This window comes from Budorcas taxicolor, chromosome 5 (assembly GCF_023091745.1).
Source record: "Budorcas taxicolor isolate Tak-1 chromosome 5, Takin1.1, whole genome shotgun sequence".
NCBI classification, from domain to species: Eukaryota; Metazoa; Chordata; class Mammalia; order Artiodactyla; family Bovidae; genus Budorcas; species Budorcas taxicolor.
The window spans coordinates 74800934-74821518 of NC_068914.1; the positions used below are offsets into that span (position 1 = coordinate 74800934).

At 54.9% G+C, this 20585-nt stretch overlaps 1 protein-coding gene across 1 annotated transcript in view; it reads left to right on the forward strand.

Annotated features, from left to right (window-relative positions):
- The first annotated feature begins 4456 nt into the window (after nucleotides 1-4456).
- The window catches only part of FAIM2 (Fas apoptotic inhibitory molecule 2), a 30536-nt gene continuing 14407 nt past the window's right edge, over nucleotides 4457-20585 (forward strand). Inside the window, exons 1-10 of the mRNA XM_052641059.1 lie at nucleotides 4457-4471; nucleotides 7768-7963; nucleotides 11033-11136; nucleotides 11542-11606; nucleotides 12039-12092; nucleotides 18096-18146; nucleotides 18440-18479; nucleotides 18957-18994; nucleotides 19538-19625; nucleotides 19908-20003. Coding sequence (XP_052497019.1) covers nucleotides 4457-4471; nucleotides 7768-7963; nucleotides 11033-11136; nucleotides 11542-11606; nucleotides 12039-12092; nucleotides 18096-18146; nucleotides 18440-18479; nucleotides 18957-18994; nucleotides 19538-19625; nucleotides 19908-20003 — 747 coding nt within the window. The remainder of the gene's footprint in view (nucleotides 4472-7767; nucleotides 7964-11032; nucleotides 11137-11541; nucleotides 11607-12038; nucleotides 12093-18095; nucleotides 18147-18439; nucleotides 18480-18956; nucleotides 18995-19537; nucleotides 19626-19907; nucleotides 20004-20585) is intronic.

Consider the following 20585-nt stretch of genomic DNA (forward strand, 5'->3'; position numbering starts at 1 on the left):
TTCACAGAAGAGCAACCTGAGGCATGGAGAAGTGGAGCATCTCACGCAGGGCCCACACTTGAGCAGCCCAGCTCAGCCAGCCTGGGCTCTGAATGCCCATTATCAGAACTCTCCTGAAGTCTCCTTGCTATCTCTGCACCTCCAGCCTCTCCCTCATTCAGTCCTTCCCACGTGTTGCTCACAGACATACCCTTCTGCCCTTCTTTTAAAAAACTTGTTCAGTTTTGGCTGCTCTGGGTCTTCATTGCTGTGTATGGGCTATCTCTAGTTGCAGTGAGTGAGGCTTCCTCTTTTGTTGCAGAGCATGGGTCCTAGGGCGCGTGGGCTTCAGTAGCGGTGGCGCACTGGCTTAGTTGCCCCACGGCAAGTGGGATCTTCCCGGACCAGGGATCAAACTGGCGTCCCCTACTATAAGGCGGATTCTTAACCACTGGACCACTCCCTCCATCCTGCCCTTCTTGTTTAAGAAAATGCTTTAATGGAAAAAAGGACTCCAGCAGTGTGGTCTTTCTGGAGCATGTGCTAAGTCACTTCAGTCATGTCTGACTCTTTGCAACCCTATAGACTATAGCCTACCAGGCTCCTCTGTCCATGGGATTCTCCAGGAAAGAATACTGGAGTTTGTTGCCAATGCCCTCCTCCAGGAGCTCTTCCTGACCCAGAGACTGAACCCGCGTCTCTTACATCTCCTGCACTGGCAGATGGGGGAAGCTGTGGAGCATACCTTGCTCAAAAAAACCTTGAAGTCTACCCCTTCTCCCCTGGCCCCAGTTTCCCTTCTACGTGAGCATGGAGTAAAGCTCATTCCCTGGGCTGGGGATTCAAGGATGTTACCCCAACAAGCTCCCGACTCCCCTGGGCAGCTCTGTACCCTCTGGACCCTTCAGGCGCCTCTAAGCTCCCCCATCGCACTTTCTCCAGCCCTCGTGCTGCGCAGCGGTGAGCTCTGAACGTGCTCGGGATGGATCGCTCCTCCTTGAGGGAAGACTGCAGGTCTGATTCCTCTCTGAATTACTGTCCCCCACAGGATGTCACACAGAGGTAAGCATTACACACATGAAGAATGAATAACAGTGGAACCGAGTGCTTTACGAGGGTGGGAATTAATTATTTCATTCAACAACATTAGTGTGACATTTAAGGTTGATAGCTTACTTGCAGCTGCTGTTTAGTCGCTAAGTCACGTCCAACTCTTTGAGATCCCACAGAGCTTTTGCAACTGCCAGGCTCCTCTGTCCATGAAATTTCCCGGGCAAGAATACTGGAGTGGGTTGCCATTTCCTTCTCCAGAGGGTCTTCTTGGACTAGCGATTGAACCAGTGTCTCCTGCTTGGCAGGTGGATTTTTTATCACTGAGCCACCTGGGAAGCCCAATAGCTTACTTACAGAGAACTTGTTATGTGCTGGGCACTATGGGAAGCCCTCTACAGATGATCATTTCAGCCTCTCTACAGTCTTGTGAAGTCAGTACCATCACTGTCCCCCATTTTACAAATGAGGAAACTGAGGCCCTGAGAGGGGAAGTAATTGTCTGGAGTCAGACAGCCTTCAAGCAGAGAAGCTGGGATCTGAACCAAGGCCGCCTGACTCTCAAGCCTGTGAACTTGATCACTGGACTTCACTGCCTCCAGAGGCCAGTGGAGTACTAGACAAGTATTCCAACTTCAGAATGATGAATGAAGACTATAGAATGGGATATATAAGCAAAGTCAAGAGTCAACAAGTCCAACTCTACGTCAAGGTCATAGAGTCCAACATCTGAGAAACATCTAGCACTGACAATGTCAAAATGTCTGAAGAACATAAGGATTGTATATAATGTTGCACTTTCCTTAGCCAAATGTTTATCAAGCACCTACTGTACTGCAGGGCACTATTTTAACTCAGGGATGTAGGGCAAAATGCCTCCTCTCACACAGTTGATGGCAGGAGAGAGATAAAAAAACGAAACAAAAATAAATATCAGAGGTGACAATTGCCATGAGAAAAAATACAGCTGAGTCAGGAAAAAGGGACTGTCCAGTGAACTGAGTGGAGGTACACTGGTGGCATTGCTATTTGTATAACATCAGGAAGAGCCCTCCCCCCAATAAGATGATGTCTGAGCAGGGTGGTGAAGAAGTGGGGGTGTGTAGAGATCCCAGGCAGAGGACAGAGTAAGTGCAAAGGCCCTGAGCTAGGCTTGATCCAGTCTAGAACAGCCAAGAAGCCTGTGTAGCTACAGCAGAGGAATGGGGATACAAGGAGCAGGCAAGAGTCAGAAACACAGGAGAATACCAAGGCCTAAGTAAGCTGGAGCTCTGCATAACATTCTACGTCTGGATAACAGTAATAAGATTCATTCATTCCCCATGCCCGGCACAGTCTTCAGCCCTGCTAACACAAAAACTGCTACAGACAGGATCTCTTAGAGTCTGATGGGGAAACTGATGAACTCCAAGTACCACATGACAGGTGCTATGTCAGGGCACTCTGAAAGTATAGAAGTGTACTAGGGTCCCAGACTAGGGACCACGGGGGCTTCCTGGAGGAGATGGCACTTGAGCTGTCAAACAGGAGAAGGAAAATGCTCCGGAGCACAGGATCAGAGAGGGAGGGAGGGAGGTGAAGGTAAGAACCTGGAATGCTGGGCAGAGCTTCAGCAGTGCCAGGGCCGGGGACAGCTCGTGGGAAGAAGGGGTCAGGGAGAAGGGCTGGGGAGGAGAGTGACAGGACAGGGAGGGGCATGGGGTGGAGACTCCGTGTGTGTGTTAGTGGTGGGAGTGGGGGCTGCTGACAAAGCCTCTGGACAGGGAGGCCCAGGTTTAAGTTAAGTGTGTGGGAAGTTGGTGGTTATGGAGTGGGAGATAGCGGATGAGTGGAGGTGGCAAAAAGACATCAACAATTTACCTGCCAACCCGGGGCAACCCACTCCAGCGTTCTTGCCTGGAGAATCCCAAGGACGGAGGAGCCTGGAAGGCTGCCGTCTATGGTGTAGCACAGAGTCCCACACGACTGAAGCGACTTAGCAGCAGCAGCAGCAGCAGCATCCAGGGCCCTGCTTTCTCTCTAGTCACTAGGTAGGTCGAGCTCGGAGACGACAAGGAAGCAGAAGGCAGGGGGCTACCCCCACCTGCACCAAATCTTGGTTTCTCCTCCCATCCTTCAAGGTTCATATCCTTCTTTAGGCGGATCTCTGAGCCCTCACCCTGGGGCAGTTCAAGACACTCTCAAAGGAGATTCTTCAAATAATAATAACTCAAAAATTCACAGCCCTTTGTGGTCTTCAGTATACTTCTGCCACCATAACTCCTGTGTCTCATAGTACATCCAGGATGGACAGAGCTCCACTGTCAGCCTCCTTCCCACAGGAGATGCTGCAACTCAGAGAGGTTAAAGCTTTGTCAAAGTCACACGGCCAGTGGGTGACTAAACTGGGACTCGAGCCCAGCTCTTGAGGTTGCAAATCCCAGACCAACACTGCAGCAACTGCAGAAAACAGGGCCCAGTGATGGCTGAGTCCCAAGGACAAGACTGGGGAGTGGGGTGGGACCAGCTCTGGAAGGGGGAGGAGATGGGTAACAGGGGCAGTGGAGGCTGAGATTGAAGGCAAAAGGGGGCAATGTAGCGGGGTGGAAAGGTTTTGAGACAGAACTAGAGGCCTCTCCAGAAAGATCTGGTAAAATGTCCCAGCAGGGTCGAGAAAAATAGAAGCTGCATCCTCCCATCCTACTACTTGCCCATGTCTCTGTGACAAGGTCTCTGTGACAAGGTCGGGAGGGGCCTCTTGCTCCCATTTCAAAGGCGAGAAAAGGGAGGCAAGGAGAGAGGCCCACACATGGTTTGCCTAAAGGCCGACAGGGACTTAGGGCCCAGGAGGACAGTAGGGTAGAGAAGACATCGGAGACTTTTCCCACTCCAGCTTGAATGACGAAACAGAGACGATGAGAGTGGGGGTGGAGATGGAGATAGAAACCAGGGCGGCATCCAAAGAGGGAGGGGGGAAAGTCATAGGTACGATGGAGCCCGTCAGCGGCAGAGATGGTGCAGAGATAAGGCCCTGTCACCCAGCTGCAGTTACAGGCAGGCAGCATCAGCTGGTCGGGTGTCACGGAGCCCCCGAGCCTCCTCCCGCCCGCGCGGACACATCCACTCGGGCAGTGCCGCAGGGCTGGGCTCCCTGGTCCCCGGGGGTGAGGGTACCAGGGTGGAGGGGGCGGGAGGAGGGGGCGGTGCTCCCCCCGCCTCCGCCGCCGCCTCCGCCGCCTGCAGCTCCGCAGAGGCCTCCGCGGCAGCCTCCTGGCCCGCCCCCTCTTCCCCCCACCCCCCGTGCCTGGATGGTACGCTCCGGTCCGCCTGGCCCGACTGCAGTGGATGTTGCTAGAACCCACGCGGAGAAAGGAAGACACGCAGGCAGGCTGCGGTGACCCGAGCGGCCGCCTCTGCCTCAGGGACCCCTTCCCCGAGAGACGGCACCATGACACAGGGAAAGGTACCGGCATCTCCCCCGCCCGCACCATCCTCCATCCTCAGGTTCCCCCATCTCCCCGTCATCCTAAGCAAGCCCTCTGGACCACTGCAAGCACCTTGTGCTTGGCTCTTGTGCGAAGGTCCTGGGCGGTCCTTGCTGAAGTCAGAGGACCCAAAGGCCCGTTTCAAGGAATGGGCTGTGGCCTCTTCCTGCCCACCAGGCTCTCCTCTCCTCCATCTACATTCCACCCATGCTTTGGCATCACAGGACCCTTCACAGATGCCCAGGTCTTCTTAAGGAGTCAGCTTAGGAGTCGTGTGTGTGTGTGTGTGTGTGTGTGTGTGTGTGTCCCCAGGATGAGCCCTGAGAGGCAGTCTTTTTATGTGGCACCCCCCTCTTTTGTCCAATCCCAACCCCAACCATGTTATACTCATCTTTTACACCCTCCACAGAAACCCCCCCTCCAACTCCCTGTCATCTTTCCATTTCTGGATCCAGCCCCTGTGGCTGAGGAGTTACTATGGCAACCCTGCTTCAGGATGTTCTAATTTTTGTTTTGGTTTTGGCCAGGCATGGGACTGAATGGGACCGGATAAAACAGTCTTCTCTTTTTGTTCCTGTTTTAGGCCTGAAATGTAGAGGAGGGGGACTGGGGCAGAGACTTGGCTGGCCTAGTAGGGTTATGTAACATTGACAGCCTGTGGAATTATACAACCACCAGGGCCTTGGGCAGAGGAAGAGGGTCCTCTGGGGTGGTGCTAAGGATTGGGTAGAGAAAACAGAAGAAGGGCTTTCCTTCTGCTCCCACTTTTTTTTTCTCAGAGCCAATGGCATCTTTCCTGGGCTGTTAGGCCCTCTTTTCCTTGTTTGCAAGCTCATCAGGCCAAAAAATGATGTCATTGGGTGATACCATCTCCTGCCATTCAGGCAGGCTTCACTTGGGAGTGCTGGATGTGGAGAGGGCAGGCCCAAGAAGGCTCTGGGGGTCTGGTCAGCAGGGTGGTTCCTGGTGAGGAGGACCAGTGTGGACAGGGCTGAAGTCAGAGGTGATAATCCTTTCCCAGGTGCGAGCCCTGGGTCTGGGCTCAGAGGACCTTGGTTCTGGTGGGCTGAAGTGGATTTTCCTGGGCATGACCCTTCCGATCTGGGTGATGAAGGGGATTGGCGAGTAGGAGGGAAGCAGATGAGCCAGGGCCCCATTCCCACAGGCCTGGGTTCTGAGGCCCTTCCTTGAGGATTGAGGGGGTGGGGGTTCACCATGGGGAAAATGAAGCGCTCCCACCTCTGCGGATTCTCTCCCTCCACTTCCCACCCCTGCCTCCATCAGTTACTTTGCTGACGCTGCTTCCTGTCCTGGGGTGAATGTATTGCCCCGGCCTCCTCCGCCCCCCACCCCCCAGCTTGCTCCCAGGCTTTCTGATGATGGAAAAGGCCCCTCCAGTTCAGTAGTCCTCAGGGCTGGATGGAAGCAGAATATCCTGGTGTGGTTTCCTTTTTCATACCACCCCTGCCTCCCAAGTCATCTCTTCCCTGGTGGCCTCATTCGGGCCCTCAAAGCCCACATCCTCTCACCGAAGCTGAACTTGTACATTGTGGGGGCTTGTCATCCTGCCATGGGACATTTCCCACTGGGCCTCAGTTTCCTTGTCTGTAAGATGATGGAAGGGGCTGAACAAGGCGCTTTCCCTTCCATTAGTAACAGTCTGATTATGTTCTGGTTTAAGGGAGAGAGGCTGAGATTTCCAATAAGAAAGAAAGAGTCACTCAGTCGTGTCCGACTCTTTGCGACCCCATGGACTGTAGCCTGCCAGCTCCTCTGTCCTTGGAATTCTCCAGGCAAGAATACTGGAGTGGGTTGTCATTCCCTCCTCCAGTGGACCTTGCCGACCCAGGGATTGAACCTGGGTCTTCTGCATTGCAGGCAGATTCTTTACCAACTGAGCCACTAGGGAAGGCCACGAGATTTCCAAAATGGACTCAGCGAAGGGCTTCTTGCCCCTTCACTCCCCTGCAGTCCGTATTCCTCTTCCTCCTTTCCCCCTCTCGTCTCCTCTTTCTGTTTCCCTGATTTCCAAATCCCTGCCCTCCTTGGTCGTCTCCAGCCCAGGAGAAGAAGGCCAGTCCCAGTGGATGGTGTCTGGACTCTGCAGCCCAGTGGGCCATGGCGGGCTTTGAGTCATTCTTCCTCTCTGAGCCTCAGTTCCCTCATTTAAAAACAGGGGTCAAAATATAGTTAGCAAGGTAACAGCGAGATTGAGTGAGAGAACCTTTCATTGAGTAATATTTTTTAAGCGCCTACTCTGTGCGAGGCCCTTCTCTGGACCCCAGGAAGAAGGTGAAATTGTATAGAGCTGGGCACTGCCCCAGGGACAGTGACCCCCAATGGCGGGCTCTCCTAAGAATTTCCAGCTTCCTCAATTCTTAACCCTGTCCCAGTGTATATGCCTCTGGCCAGCTCCGAGCCTCCTAGAGCTCAGTTCTCCCATCCATAAGATAAGATTCTTTTTTCCAGCTTTATTGGGGGTAGAATTGACAAATAGAAATTGTATATAGGGACTTCCCTGGTGGTCCAATGGCTAAGACTCCACGCTTCCATTCAGGGAGTGTAGGTTCGATCCCCGTAGGAGAACTAAGATCCCACATGCTGCATGGCACAGCCAAAAACGAAAAAACGAATTGTATATAAGGTGTATGATATTTTGATGTATATGTAACTTGCAAAATGATCACCCCAATCAAGCCAGTTAACACATCCATCACTTCACAGAGTTACTTTCTCTTTGTTTTTTGGTGGCAAGAACACTTATGATCTACCCTTTCAGCAGATTTCAAGGACACAATACAGTATTGTTAACTCTAGCCACCGTGCTGTGCAGTAGATTTCCACAACTTATTCATCGTGCATAACTGAACCTTTGTACCCTTTGACCAGTATCTCCCCACTCCCCCCACCAACCCCTGACCCTGGCAACCACCATTCTACTCTGTGCTCCTGTGAGTTTGACAATTTTAGATTCCATGTATAAGTGAGATCCTCCAGTTTTTTCTTTCTGGGTCTGGCTTATTTCACTTAGCATAATGTCCTCCTGGTTCATTCATGCTGTTGCAAATGACAGGAATTCCTTCTTTTTTAAGGCTGAATAATATTCCATTGTATATATACCTCACGTAAAATAGGGAATCTCTTGTCTGCACCCCTGTCATTCTAGTAAGGGGAAAAAGTACCTGGGGGAATCCCAGAAGTGGAGGGGCTGGTGCGGAGGACTTGGGTGGCGCCCTGTCCCCAGTGACTGTCTTTCTCTGCCTCTCCTCCACAGCTCTCCGTGGCTAACAAGGCCCCCGGGACAGAGGGGCAGCAGCAGACGAATGGTGAGAAGAAGGAGACTCCGGCAGTGCCCTCGGCCCCGCCCTCCTATGAGGAGGCCACCTCTGGGGAGGGGCTCAAGGCAGGAGCCTTCCCCCCAGCCCCCTCGGCTATGCCTCTCCACCCCAGCTGGGCCTATGTGGACCCTAGTAAGTCTCTCAGTTCCTGGAGGCAGGAGCCTCAGGGGAAGTGGTGGGCCCGTATGAAAAAACTTGTGTAGGAAGAAGTTGCCCAGAAATAGATGCACTGTGTGGTTGTCAGATGAGGTTGTGATGTCAAAGGTTTGGGATTTGGAGGACTGTTCTAAGGATAGGTCAAGGAGAACTCCATGAGAAAAGAGAGATACAGTTTCTGCAGTCAGAGTTCTCTTCAGTAGGGAAGAGGGGTTTTTTCCAAGTTATTGAGCTAGGACAAGAAGAGGGAACAGATGGGGGAGAAAAACCAGGAGTTGGTCTAGAAGAAAGGGATGCAGAGTAGGAGTGGGCAAGGTCAGAGCAGACACAGGAAGGAACAGTACAGTTGACCGTGGCCTCAACTGGGACTGGCTCCCTGTGAATGGGATGCAGTCTGCTTACATGCTGGCTGATCTGAAACCTGTGTGCATGGAGGCCCCAGGGTTGTTGGGGGCCCCGGCCTGAGGATCCCCTTCATCCATCACTCTCCTTGACTCTTTTCCTCCCCCAGGCCTTAACTGGAAGCAAATATCAGCCGTAGTGGGATTCCCTGGTGGGTCAGATGGTAGAGAACCCACCTGCAATGCAGGAGACCCAGGTTCGATCCCTGGGTCTGGAAGATCCCCTTGAAGGAGGGCATAGCAACCCACTCCAGTATTCTTGCCTGGAGAATCCCATGGACAGAAGAGCCTGGTGGGCTACAGTCCATGGGGTTGCAAAGAGTCAGACACGATGGAGCAACTAACCCACACCAGCCTTAGCATCTCTCACAGTCAGGTACAGTTCCTAAGCAGACCCAGGCAGGCTGATGCTAGCTAGCTCTTTGCAGACTAAGAATCGTGGCTGGTAGGGACCCCTCTATTAGGCTGAGTAGCCTGGGGAAACTTTGCCTCAGGGCTGGGAACATACAACCCCTTATGAGCTGTAATGAAGTCTTCCTCAGCCCCTTCAACCTCCCTCAACAGCCCCTCGATCCCCTCCCCCACCTTATTGAGTCCCCACCCCCAACCCCAACAGAATTCTAGAAGCGACCCCAAGAACAATGCCTCAGACAGAGTCTTTACTCACAAGGAGTGGCCACCATGGTTCGCACCTCCCACCACAAAGCTCCTCGGGCCAAGAAGACCCACCCCACCGTGACCTACTGGAGGGCTTACGAAGGTTTGGTGTTCATGGGAGCCCTTCCTACTGCCCCTGACACCCACAGGACTGCTTTTTCTCTCCTTTCCTCCCTTTCTGTGGCCTGGCCGTTTGGGCTTTGGCAGGAAATGTAGACAGTTCACAGAGTAGTGAAGGATGAGAGGTTTAGGGTCTTCAAGCCCCAGGCTGGCAATTGGTCCACCTCCCTCCCCACTTCCTCATTTCCTGTGTCCTGGTTGCCAGGAATGGCTGCCGTAAGGAATGTTTTCACAGAACTGTCAGGGCAGAGGAAAGCAGATCATTTCAGTCAGCAGATGACAAACATTTCCTAAGCCTGCACCAGGCACTGTGTCTGGCACTGAGCTGGTTTCTAGGGATGCACCGATTTTTAAGACTTACATTCACAGAAGTGACTGTGTAGACAATAAATGAACAACCACCACACAGGGAAACAGGTGTGGTGATGGAGGCCTCAGTCATTCACCTGCCCAACAGTCAGGGAGGACTTCCTAGAGGAAGGGGTATCCACATGGAGTCCTGAAGGATGGCATGTGTTAGCTTGGTGAAGAGGTGGGAAAATGAGTGTCTGAGGTTGAAAGAAAGAATATGCAGAGGCTCAGAGGCATGAGAACATATCACTGAAAAGAATATAGTCACGCTGGAGAAGAGTAGCAGGGAGCAGTGTGCACTGGAGCTGGAGGGCTCATGCGAGGCTGAGGAGGCTTTATGAGGGAACTCGGACTTGAGTAAAAGGCAGTGTGTTAGTCACTAAGTCCTGTCTGACTCTCTGTGACCCCGTGGACTGTAGCCCACCAGGCTCCTCTGTCCATGTAATTCTTCAGGCCAAAATACTGGAGTGGGTAGCCATTCCCTTTTACAGGGGATCTTTCCAACCCAGGGTTGGAACCCCAGCTGCATGGACTTCAGGCAAGTTCTTTACCATCTGAGCCACTGGGGAAGCCCAAAAGGCAGTGGGGAGCCGTCAAAGAACTTGAAGCAAGGGCAGTGCCAACATCAGCTTTGAAAGACCAAGATAGAGGCTACTGTGGTGGAGGGAAGGGTCAGGGAGAGCTGGTAGGGATCATGGGGGAGAATGGAGTGGACATATTTAAGGCCTTAGGAATGATTCCGATGCAGAATTAAGAGGTTGGCGTGGTCAGCATCAGGCACAAAGTTTTCACTTTTATCTTGTTTCATCCCCAGTGGGTGGGTATCACCAACCTCTATCATCGAAGAGACTCAGAGAAGGCTGGTGACTCCCTTAAGGGCCCACAGCTAGCCAGTCTTAAGGACCAATCCACATGTTTTCCTGTGGAGCCCATGCTTTTCTGAAAGTCGAAGTTCTAGGACCAGGCTCCCAAACTTCACCTGACTTTATTTCCCCTCCAGTCACTGCCTTTCCCTGGTTCCCAGCTAGAGCACCAGCAGGTCTGATCTCCCCAGGAGTCTCCACTTCCCCAAGGGCCTCAGAGCAACCTAGGGTTGGACCAGTGACCCTGGGGATGTGTGAAGTGGCCCTGGGGGAGTGGCTGTCCCCTCTCTGATTCTCAGCCAAGAGGGAGCTAGAGTGTCCAGGGAGAGGGATGGGGCACAAGAGGGACAGGCCACATTTCTATGAAAGAGCGTGGCCCCCAGGGAGCCCCAGCTGGTGGGGGGGCAGGAAGAAGGGGAGGAGACAGTTCTTTCTCAGGACTCAGAATAGGACAGGTGAGAGGCACCCTGGGAGAGGTCTGGGACCTCTGTGGGAAGAGATGCGGTGGGGCTGGAGGTTTGAAAATGGGGCTGGAGAGAGAGGCTTCGCCTGGTCCCGGGAGCCAGTCTGACAAATGCTCTGAGCGGGTGGCCATCAGGGGCGGTGTTCGCGTGTGTGGGGGGGGCACTCATGGCCCTCCCCCTGCCACCCAGACAGCAGCTCCAGCTATGAGAGTGGCTTCCCCACCGGAGACCATGAGTTCTTCACCACCTTCAGTTGGGACGACCAGAAGGTTCGCCGAGTCTTCATCAGAAAGGTAACTGCCTCCCCCAACTCTCCCAGACTGGGAGGGTGGGCGGGAAAATCCTCTTGAGAAACCCCTGGCCCAACCCTCTGCCCAGAGGCCACCCTTCTCCCCATCGCTGTGATCCCAGCTGATAGTACCTGCTCTAAGTGGGGGCATCCACCACCCCCTGCTATGCCTGAACACCTGCTCTCTTCTCTCCAGATCCCATGGGTGTAAGCTGTGGAGCGTCATTGCTCTCTTTTCTTCTTGGCCTGGATTCCTCCCAGTGACTCTGAAAATGGAGGGTGGAGGGCCTGGGATGCGGGTCTGGAGGGTAGATTGAGTCACCAGGAAGCTGGGCCCTCCTGATCCTGGCTGGGGGCCTGAGCCCCCCGGCCTGCCCCTAAGCTGAGAGGAGCCCCTTCCTGTCCCCAGGTCTATACCATTCTGCTGATTCAGCTGCTGGTGACCCTGGGTGTCGTGGCTCTCTTTACCTTCTGGTGAGTTGACCACGTGGACCAGCATGCTCCAGGAGCAGTGGGGCCAGGCCTGGGGTTGGGGGCATCCAGCATCAGACAGGTGTGGAAATGTTGGCCTGGGGATATTTGTTCAGGGCAGTGGCCCCCCTCGTGCTGGGAAGAGCCTTAGCCTGGGCACGTGGAGGGGTCCTCCATCCAGTGGGGGTGGCCCCATGCTTCTGGGCCAGCAAGTGTCTGTGAAGCAGCCGTTCCTCTCAGACACACCAGCCCTACATCCAGGCATGTCCATGTCTCAGCCCAAGACTGTAGCTGGGGTCCCCTGCCCCAATGGGGTGCAGTCTCCTTTCTTCCTCTCCAGTCCTGTGAACTGGGGGCGGGGGGCAGGTGCAGATGTAGAACCAGAAATGGAGACAGAGGGTCAACTCGGATTCTCTCTTCCTCCCTTCTCTGCAGTGACCCCGTTAAGGACTATGTCCAGGCCAACCCAGGCTGGTACTGGGCATCCTAGTGAGTATTCCACGCCACCCCCACCCCTCACCGGAAGCACCCATGGCGGCCCGGGGTGGAAGGTCTCTGCTGACAAGTCCCAGCCCATGGCCTCTCCCCACACCATGGGGACTGTCCTCACAGGAGCATGGCCAGAAGGGCCCTTCTGAGGTGTTTAGGTCTGAGAGGGAGGGGAGAGGAGGGGTGTTGGTTCTGGAGCCTGCATAAGGTGGGAGGAGTGGAGCTGGGGTCATAGCTGGAGAGACCCAGACCTTGGCCCTGAGCAGAGAGGGGCTGGGACACCTTGGCCTACACTAATAATAATGTTGCTACTCTTATTAACATAGTTGTTATTAGTGCTTACGAATTATTAATCATAATAGCTGCCACTTATAAAGTGCCTAATAAGGGCTGGGCATTGTTCACTGTGCTTGATACACAGTATTGCATTCGCTCAGGTCTACTGGGTATAATTACCTCAGAAAACTCAGTCTCGGAGAGGTTGAGTTGGCCCAGGGTCACACAGGCAGACAGTGGTGGAGCTGGGGTTCAAACCCAGTCTTCAAGTTGAGGCTTGCACTCTTAATCCCTCTGCTTGGCAGACTCCCTTCGCCTCGAGCAGTCAGCTCCCGCCTATCCTAAACACTGCAAGGAACATGGCAAGTAACTTGAGAGGCTATTCTGACCCTCCCAGGTGGGCAATTAAGAAATTGTTCTGGATAACACCAGGCCGGACCACCATGGGCTCAAAGCAGAACCACTGTCAGCAAAGTCTCCTTCGGCACCCATTGCGAGCCCAGGCCGGAATGGGGCTGCTGGGAAGGCGGCCTCTGCAGGGCCAGGCGGCCTGTGAAAGAGGAGGGGCAGCCCTCAGTCCCCGTCAGGGGCCGCGTGCCTCAGAGGACGGGGCCACGAGGACTGGGGACCGGAGTGGCTTAAGCAAAAGCGTGTGTGGGAGCTGGAGTGGGAGTGCATGGGGGTACATCTGTTGAGTTAGGGACCAGGCTGGCAGAGTACTGCAAGGTTCCGTGGAGCGGAATCTAGGACACCCCACAGAGCAGTGGGCCTTCTGGGATGGAGGCCCCCAGTGTCCACCCAAGGAGCTTGTGCACAACAGCTGTCCCAGGCCTGTTATTGAAAAGGAATCTGGTGGAAAATGTAGGCTCAGCCCAGAGCTTCTTGGATCACCCAAGCCCAGAACAGTCCCACAGTAGGCCTTGAGATAACATAAGCCAGCCCAGAGACTGACAGGAAGGAGACATCTTGGCCTCTGGGGCTCTTTAAGAGCCCCAAGCTGGGGGTCCCAGGGGAGGAGACGTTCACACCCAAAGCCTTTCTTAGGGTGCAGGACGGAGGGCCTGTCTGCAGACCAGGCAGGGAGGCAAGCGTCTAGGGGATCTGGGCACACTAATGAGGGTAAAGCTAATGAGGCCCCAGGGACTCCCACCCCAATCAGCCCACGTGGCGGGTTGGCATGACTCCCAGCACGTCAGCACCTCCTGGCAGCCTCTGAGCCCCGAGACCTCGAGAGTGGAGTCGCCAGGCCCCTCGTCAGGCCTTCTGTGGGGGAGTCTTCAGGACTCTGTGCCCTGAGCAGATGGAGCAGGGGAACAATCCAAGAATAAGCAGCTCAGGAAGTGGAGGCAGAGTCGACCCACGGAGGGCGGGTGTGAGACTCTGACCTCCGAATGCCGAATGCCGAGACTTAGCATCCTGCTTCCTCCTCAGCACCTCCAGGCAGAAAACAGAGATGCTGTGCTGGGCTCAGGGATGGATGGGGGTGGAGATAAGCTCGGGCCTGGGCCCCGAGCTTTCCGTGGAGGATGGCAAAGCCTTAATGGTGCTGATGAATTCATCACCGAGATGCTGTGCTGTCCTACAAAAAGCCAGCCTGTGGCTCTGTCCTTCCAGCCCCCTCCCCACCTCACCTTGGTCCTGAGTCTGCCTCTGGGTCGGACACCTAGCAGGGCTGACATCTAATGGGTCTCACCCCCTCCAAGTACCAAGTCCTTAATAGCAATATGAATGAAATAGGTCGTTTTCTCTGTATGAGGCACTGTGCCGTGGGATTTGCAGATATTCTTCATTCGATCCCTAGCAATAAACCTCCCAGGCAAATACTGTTATTAGTACCATTTTATACATTGAAAAAAATGAAGGTCAGAGTGAAGATGTTGCTTCCTAAGCAGCAGAGCCAGGATTGAAGCCTGTCTTTCTGACCGCAAAGCTGGTACACATCCCCTCCGTGCCTGGCAGCCTCCCCAACAGCCAGGAACTGGTTCCAGAGCAGCGTAAGTTGGGAGAGGACGCTGGGTTTGGACGCTGGCCTCCACCTGAGCCTCGTGCCTCTGTGTTGACATTCTGTAAATAGACCATGGCTCCAGCTCAGGCCCTGGGGCCCTGGATCTGACGAGTCTGTCTCTCTCTCACTCCTGTGACTCGTTCTCCACTCCCTGGATGGCCACCTCCCAGCACCCCCACCCCCAGCCCTCGCTTTCTCCAGGCCCCAATTACCTCTCTCAGTGGGCTCTTGCCTTACTGTCTGATTGCTTCCTCTGAGCCGCGGCAGCAGGAACTGCATGCCTCCCTGCAGTGCGGGGAGTAAGGCCTGTGGTATAGAGGTGGGGGGAGCCAGACAGAGGAGGACAAATGTGAGCCCAGAGCTGGGCCGGGGGGCGGGGTGGGTCCCAGTCTCTCCAGGAAGCTGTCAGTCGGCCAGGATCTAGTCATAATAATAACAGCTCTCATCCTCAAGTCCCTACCCTTCACCAGGCCTTGGTGCTCAAGGCTGTACTGGGTGCTTCCATCCAACTCTCGCTACAGCCCAGTGAGCTGGTACCAGTATTCCTATTTGACAAAGCAGGAAGCTGGGGCTCTGCAATTCAGCAGCTTGTTCAAGGTCACATGACAGTGGGGCCAGAGCTGGGATGGGAAATGTGAGGGTCAGGCTCCTAAGCTGCCCCCAGGCCACCCGTCCCTCTGCCCTTCCTCCCAACCACTCATCTGGAGGGTTGGGGATCTCTGGACTGGAGAGAGAAGGAGGTTGAGCTCTGCCCTCAGGAAGCTTCTAGACTGGCCAGGGAGATAGGCCCCACACCCAGGATACACATAGACTATGGTATTATTATTACCATTATTGTTGAAGTGACTGACCGGTGACTCAAGGGGGACCCAAAGAGAGCAAGTGCCGGAGTGTTTCTTAACGACTCCAAGGGCAGGGTGATGCCACGGTCCCTCACAGAGCAGGATGTCTGGCAGCAGCCCTGGTCATGGCACGGAGAACCCCTCCATCACCGTGGCAACAGTGACGCAGCATTTGCAAGCCACTGAAGAGCAGGGAAGGGTGAAGACAGAGGGCTCCTATTCACGAAATCCAGTGGGCTTGTCTCAACCCCTGCATTCCCTGAGTTTTTCATCCAGGAATATTTAAAGATAGCCTAACCTGTGCTAGGCTGAGGATTAGACAATAGGTCGTTCCAGATGCTACGCCTGGGTGCGGATCCGATGAGCAGGCCTGTGGGGTATGAGGTGCAGGCTTCAGCTGAGTTCTGCCCGCGGTGCACAGAGCAAGCCCCTCCAACCCCGGCCACAGGCATCCTCGCCGGTCAGTCCTTCCCAGCAGGGGCAGAGGGAGGTGGTCACCCCGTGAGGATGCGGAGGGCGATGAGAGGGTAGATGGAGGGGTGGAGCATGGTGCAGGATGGGCTGGAGAGGTAGGCGGGGAGTGGATCACAGAAGACATTGCCAGGTCTTTGGAATTTTAAACAGAAGAGTCACATGATGGAATCTGCCTGTAGCTTGGAGAGTGGCAGGCAGGGTTGGAGGCAGAAGGACCAGATAGACAGAGGTGGCTCAACCTAAAAGGGTGGTTGCAGGAATGGAGAAAAGGGAACAGATTTGAGAGCTGCCTAGGTAGAGGACTTACAGGTCCAAGTGATTAGCTGGGTGTAGCAGGCTGGGCGTTACAGCTGACAGAGCTGCTGGGTGGGTGCCTCCAGGGCTGCAATGGGGGGTGCCCAAGGAGCAAGGAAGAGGACAAGTTCGACTCTAACCTTCTGCGTTGGGCATATTTCTGAACGTGTCTGCCCAGTAGGCAGTTGGTTATTCAGGTCTGAGGTTGAGAAGGAGATTCTAGATCAGAAATATGGGTGTGCAAGTCCTGAGCATCTGCTTGATAAAGGGAGTCCTAGGAATGCGTGAACCCACCCAAGGGGAGCGTGAAAGGAGACAGCCTGACAGAATAGACCGAGTGCTGAAGCGGGTGGAGAAGGAGTGACTGAGGGAGTCAGGCGGGAACCCAAGGCTGTGTCACTGTGGAACCAGGGCAGCAAGTGAGAGACCAGATATTGAGAAGCCAGGAAAGACAAGGATGGACAAGCGTCAGCTGGACTCAACAAGGTCATAGTGATGTTGCAAAGATAGCTCTCATTAAGCTGGGGCTCAGGCTGGTTTGTTGAGGAGTAATCACGAGATGGAGAAAATGCCTTGAACAGCAACAACTTTTTCAAGAAGCTTGGCTGTAAGGGTGGGTGGATAAAGTAGCAGTAGCTAGAACCATGGAAGGTGTTGTTTAAAGATGGAGAACAGCTGAGGAGGTGTGTGAGGGAGAAGTGGTGGTGGTCAATGGTAGGACAGGGGAGGGTGTGGAACCGAGAGGCTTGGAGATTAGTCTGCAATGAGAGGAGGCACAGGAGGAAGCGCACAGAGATCCGTGACGTGATGTTTTCAGGTGGCAGACAGGGAGCCAGGGCGCCCCACCTCATCCCAGATCTTTCTGGGACACATCAGGGCAGACCAGGCAGGAGAGTGAGGCAGCCTGGGAGGTTTGAAGCTGGAGGAGGATGGTTGGCATTGCTGCCATAGGGGATGGGTGAGAGAACTGAGGAGAGAGATGGGGAGGGATGACAGGTGCCATGTCTGAGGGCACATTGGGCACTGGAGACCATGCACTGGTGTTGGCACCAATCTAGGTAGGCATGGGCATGCCCCACCCTTGGGTCCTCAGCCCTCATCTCCCACCTCCTGGACTGGCCTCCACTCCCACTGCTCTCCAGAAAATCCTCAACCCTGAATCCTTGTCTCTGGGTTTCACTTGAGCTTCTTGCCAGTCTCCTGGTGGACATGGCCACCTGATCCAGAAATTCATGCCATAGGTACTTCTCACTGTGCCAGGTGCTGGCAGGAAAAACAAGATCGTTACAAGTAGCAACAGGTCCAGGGAAAGGCCTGAAGGAGGCAGTGTGGGGTAGTGGTTATAAGCGAGGACTCTGGGGCCAGAATGCCTGGGTTCTAATCCTGCCTCTGCTGTTGTGGTAGTTGTGTGACCTTGGACAAGTCGGCTGGCTCCAATGAGCCTCACAGAGACGACGTGAGGATTATATTAGTTAATAGTCATAAAGCATGTAGTTCTCTGGCTGGCACATAGAGAACACTATATGAACTCCACATATGAAACTACACATATACGCCTATATCTATGCGCGCATGTGTGTGTGTTCAGTCATGTCTCATTCTTTGCAACTCCGTGGACTGCAGCCTGCCAGGCTCCTCTGTCCATGGAATCTTCCAGGCAAGAATACTGGAGTGAGTTGCCATTCCCTATTTCAGGGGATCTTCCCGACCCAGGGACCAAACTTGCATCTCTTGTGTCTCCTGCATTGACAGGTGGATTCTTCACCACCAGGCCACCTGGGAAGTCCATGTTTGTGTACACACACACACACACACACACACACACAGAAGTTATATTATCTGGAGGAAAACCACTTTGGATTGGGTGGTTAGCTATCCTATGGCACCCAAGATTCATGATTTCTAGAAGTAGGCTCATCTTTCCTCTCTTTTGGAACTGGACTATCACCCTGTCCATTGCAAGGTTCTAGGATGGTTGTGGGCTTAACCAATCCCTGCCCCTGCCCCGCGGCACCCTGCTTGGTGTCCTGTGGGCAGAGAGTGGGTTGAGCAGGCGACGGAGTGGAAAGGCTTCAGGAAAGACCAGCTGACTCCCCCGTCTGTCTCTCGCAGCGCTGTGTTCTTTGCGACCTACCTGACCCTGGCCTGCTGTTCTGGACCCAGGTAAAGATGGTGGCGGGGGGAACTTGTGGTAACATGAATAGGGTCTTGGAAGTTCTGGCCCCAGTCCTGCCTGCCACCAGTGCTGTGCACCCCTAAGAGAGCCCCATTTTCTGGGCTCTGTTAAGCAGGCCTGCCTTCCCCCGTTTCCTTGGCACCTGAAAGGTGGGGGGAGGGTGAGTGGACAGATGGGGGCCCGTGGGGATGTGCCCCAGGAGCGGGGGTGAGCTTGCGGAGCCCCAGTCTGTGCTGCCCACACCACCACTCTCCTCTGAACTCGGCGGCTTGCCTTACAGGAGGCATTTCCCCTGGAACCTGATCCTCCTGACCATCTTTGTAAGTGACGCGGGGGTATCTGGGGACAGATGCTGTAGTGATGGAGGGAGCAGGGATGCAGGGTGAATTTCGAGGGCCAGGAGTTGGGGACAGCCAAGATGAGGTCACTGAGGGAGGCAGGGGTATTTTCACCCCACTTTTTCTTCGAAGACAGTTCACCCTCTCTTTCCAAATGAGCTTTCTCTCTCCACTCCATCCACTCTCTCTTTCCACTATGATTGTGTTTTTAAGAGGTTTGTGTGGGAAATCCTAGAGCTGTGGGTAACAATGGGGATGGTCGTAGGAAAGGGGAAGAGAAGGGCTGCAAAAGAACAAAGGCACAGCTGGCTCAAGGCCCATTGGGACCTCCTTCCCCAGATGAAGTCCTGGAGGTAAGCGCATATGCACAAAGCAGACTCAGAGTTGAGGGGTGCACACAAGGGGAGGCCCTTGAAGGTGTCTGGGCCCCACCATTCCCTCACGCTGTTCTCCTTTCAGACCCTGTCCATGGCCTACCTCACTGGAATGTTGTCCAGGTAAAGCGGATAGGCAGAATGGGGGAGTTGCCCCAAACACTATCCCTCCTGGGAGCGCTGGCTAGGCAGGTGTTGGGGAGGGGCAGGCAGGTAGGAAATGCTGGTTTCAAGCCCACTCCTCCTGCACTCTACTGGACAGTGCCTCCAAGACCTGGCCAGGCTGGCGGGGTTGGGGTGGGAGACGGAGGAGAGCAAGGTGACACCTCTCAAGCTGCAGCTGAAAGGACCCCAGATTCATGCTCATGCAGTTCCCTGAAAGCCACCTCCATATACCAGCACAACCCCCCCCCCCCCCCCCCCCGCCGCCGCCCCACCTCTTCAGGATCCTTCTAACAGGATTTCGAGTCTTAAGCATGTTGGGAGGTTGGGTTCTAGTAGAAAGGAAGGGGAGGCAGGAGAGGGAGGATCATGGGAAAGGAGGGAAGGTGGGGCCCCCACGGTGGTGGGATCAGGTCCTTGCAGAAGCGGGTGGGCCTGGGAGGAGGGCTGGGGGAGACCAGAAGCCCTGCCCCGAAGCTGAGCCCCTGCCCGTGGGTCCTGCAGTTACTACAACACCACGTCTGTGCTGCTGTGCCTGAGCATCACGGCCCTCGTCTGCCTCTCGGTCACCGTCTTCAGCTTCCAGACCAAGGTCAGCTCTGGGGCCCGTGGGCCCGGGAAGGCAGGTGGGGTGCAGGCTCCGAGCTTGGATCCCTGGCTGGGGAGAGGTCACAAGGATGAGAAGCGTGTGGGGAGGGCACCTGGAGTGGATGGGGAGGAATGCCAGATTCTGGGGTGAGCACTGGAAGACAGCCTGCTGGCGAGGCCTCAGCCTTCTGGCCAGTGTGCTGCCTGGCCAGGGCCCCCAGGAACGCCAGGCCGCCCTGTGCAGGCTTGAGGGGCCCGGCAGCTGACGCTCAGCCCGTCCCTGCAGTTCGACTTCACATCCTGCCAAGGTGTGCTCTTCGTGCTGCTCATGACCCTCTTCTTCAGTGGGCTCATCCTGGCCATCCTCCTGCCCTTCCAATATGTGAGTCTGTGGCTCTGCCTGCCTGCCTGCCGTCCCTGGGGATAAAGGGGGTGGGATTGCTGGCCCGAGGCCGCCGCTTCCTCCTGCGCCCTCCAGGGAAGGCCCGGAGCCAAGGCCTCACAGCCTGCCATCCAGTCCTGCCCCTCCTGGCACCTTCCGTGGGCTTGTTGGCAGTGTAAGCAAACACAGGCTTTTCTTGGCAGGTCTGGGCACCTGCCTGCTCCACAAGCCACATCCGGCTTCCCCTTTCCCATCCTCCCCGCTAGGGTGGAGGTGAGGCTGAGGCGGAGGGCTAGGAGCTTTTGCAAACCCTAGGCAGGGGAGGGGCTCTGGAGCTCCATGGGGCTACGAAGCCCAGAGGGGCCCTGAGGGCAGGCCTCCTGGGACTCTGGGGGGATCAGTCAAGTCCAGAGAGCCAGGATCTAGCTGGCCAGGCAGGTGGAAAGTGAGATGGCAGGGCTTTAAGCACACCCTCACCTCATGAGGGGGTCCATGGGAACAGTCGAATCTCAGCTCTTTAAGTGTCTGGCCTGCCCGGGAAACCCAGCTAGGACTGCTCGGGGCTCAGTGACCTTGGCTGAG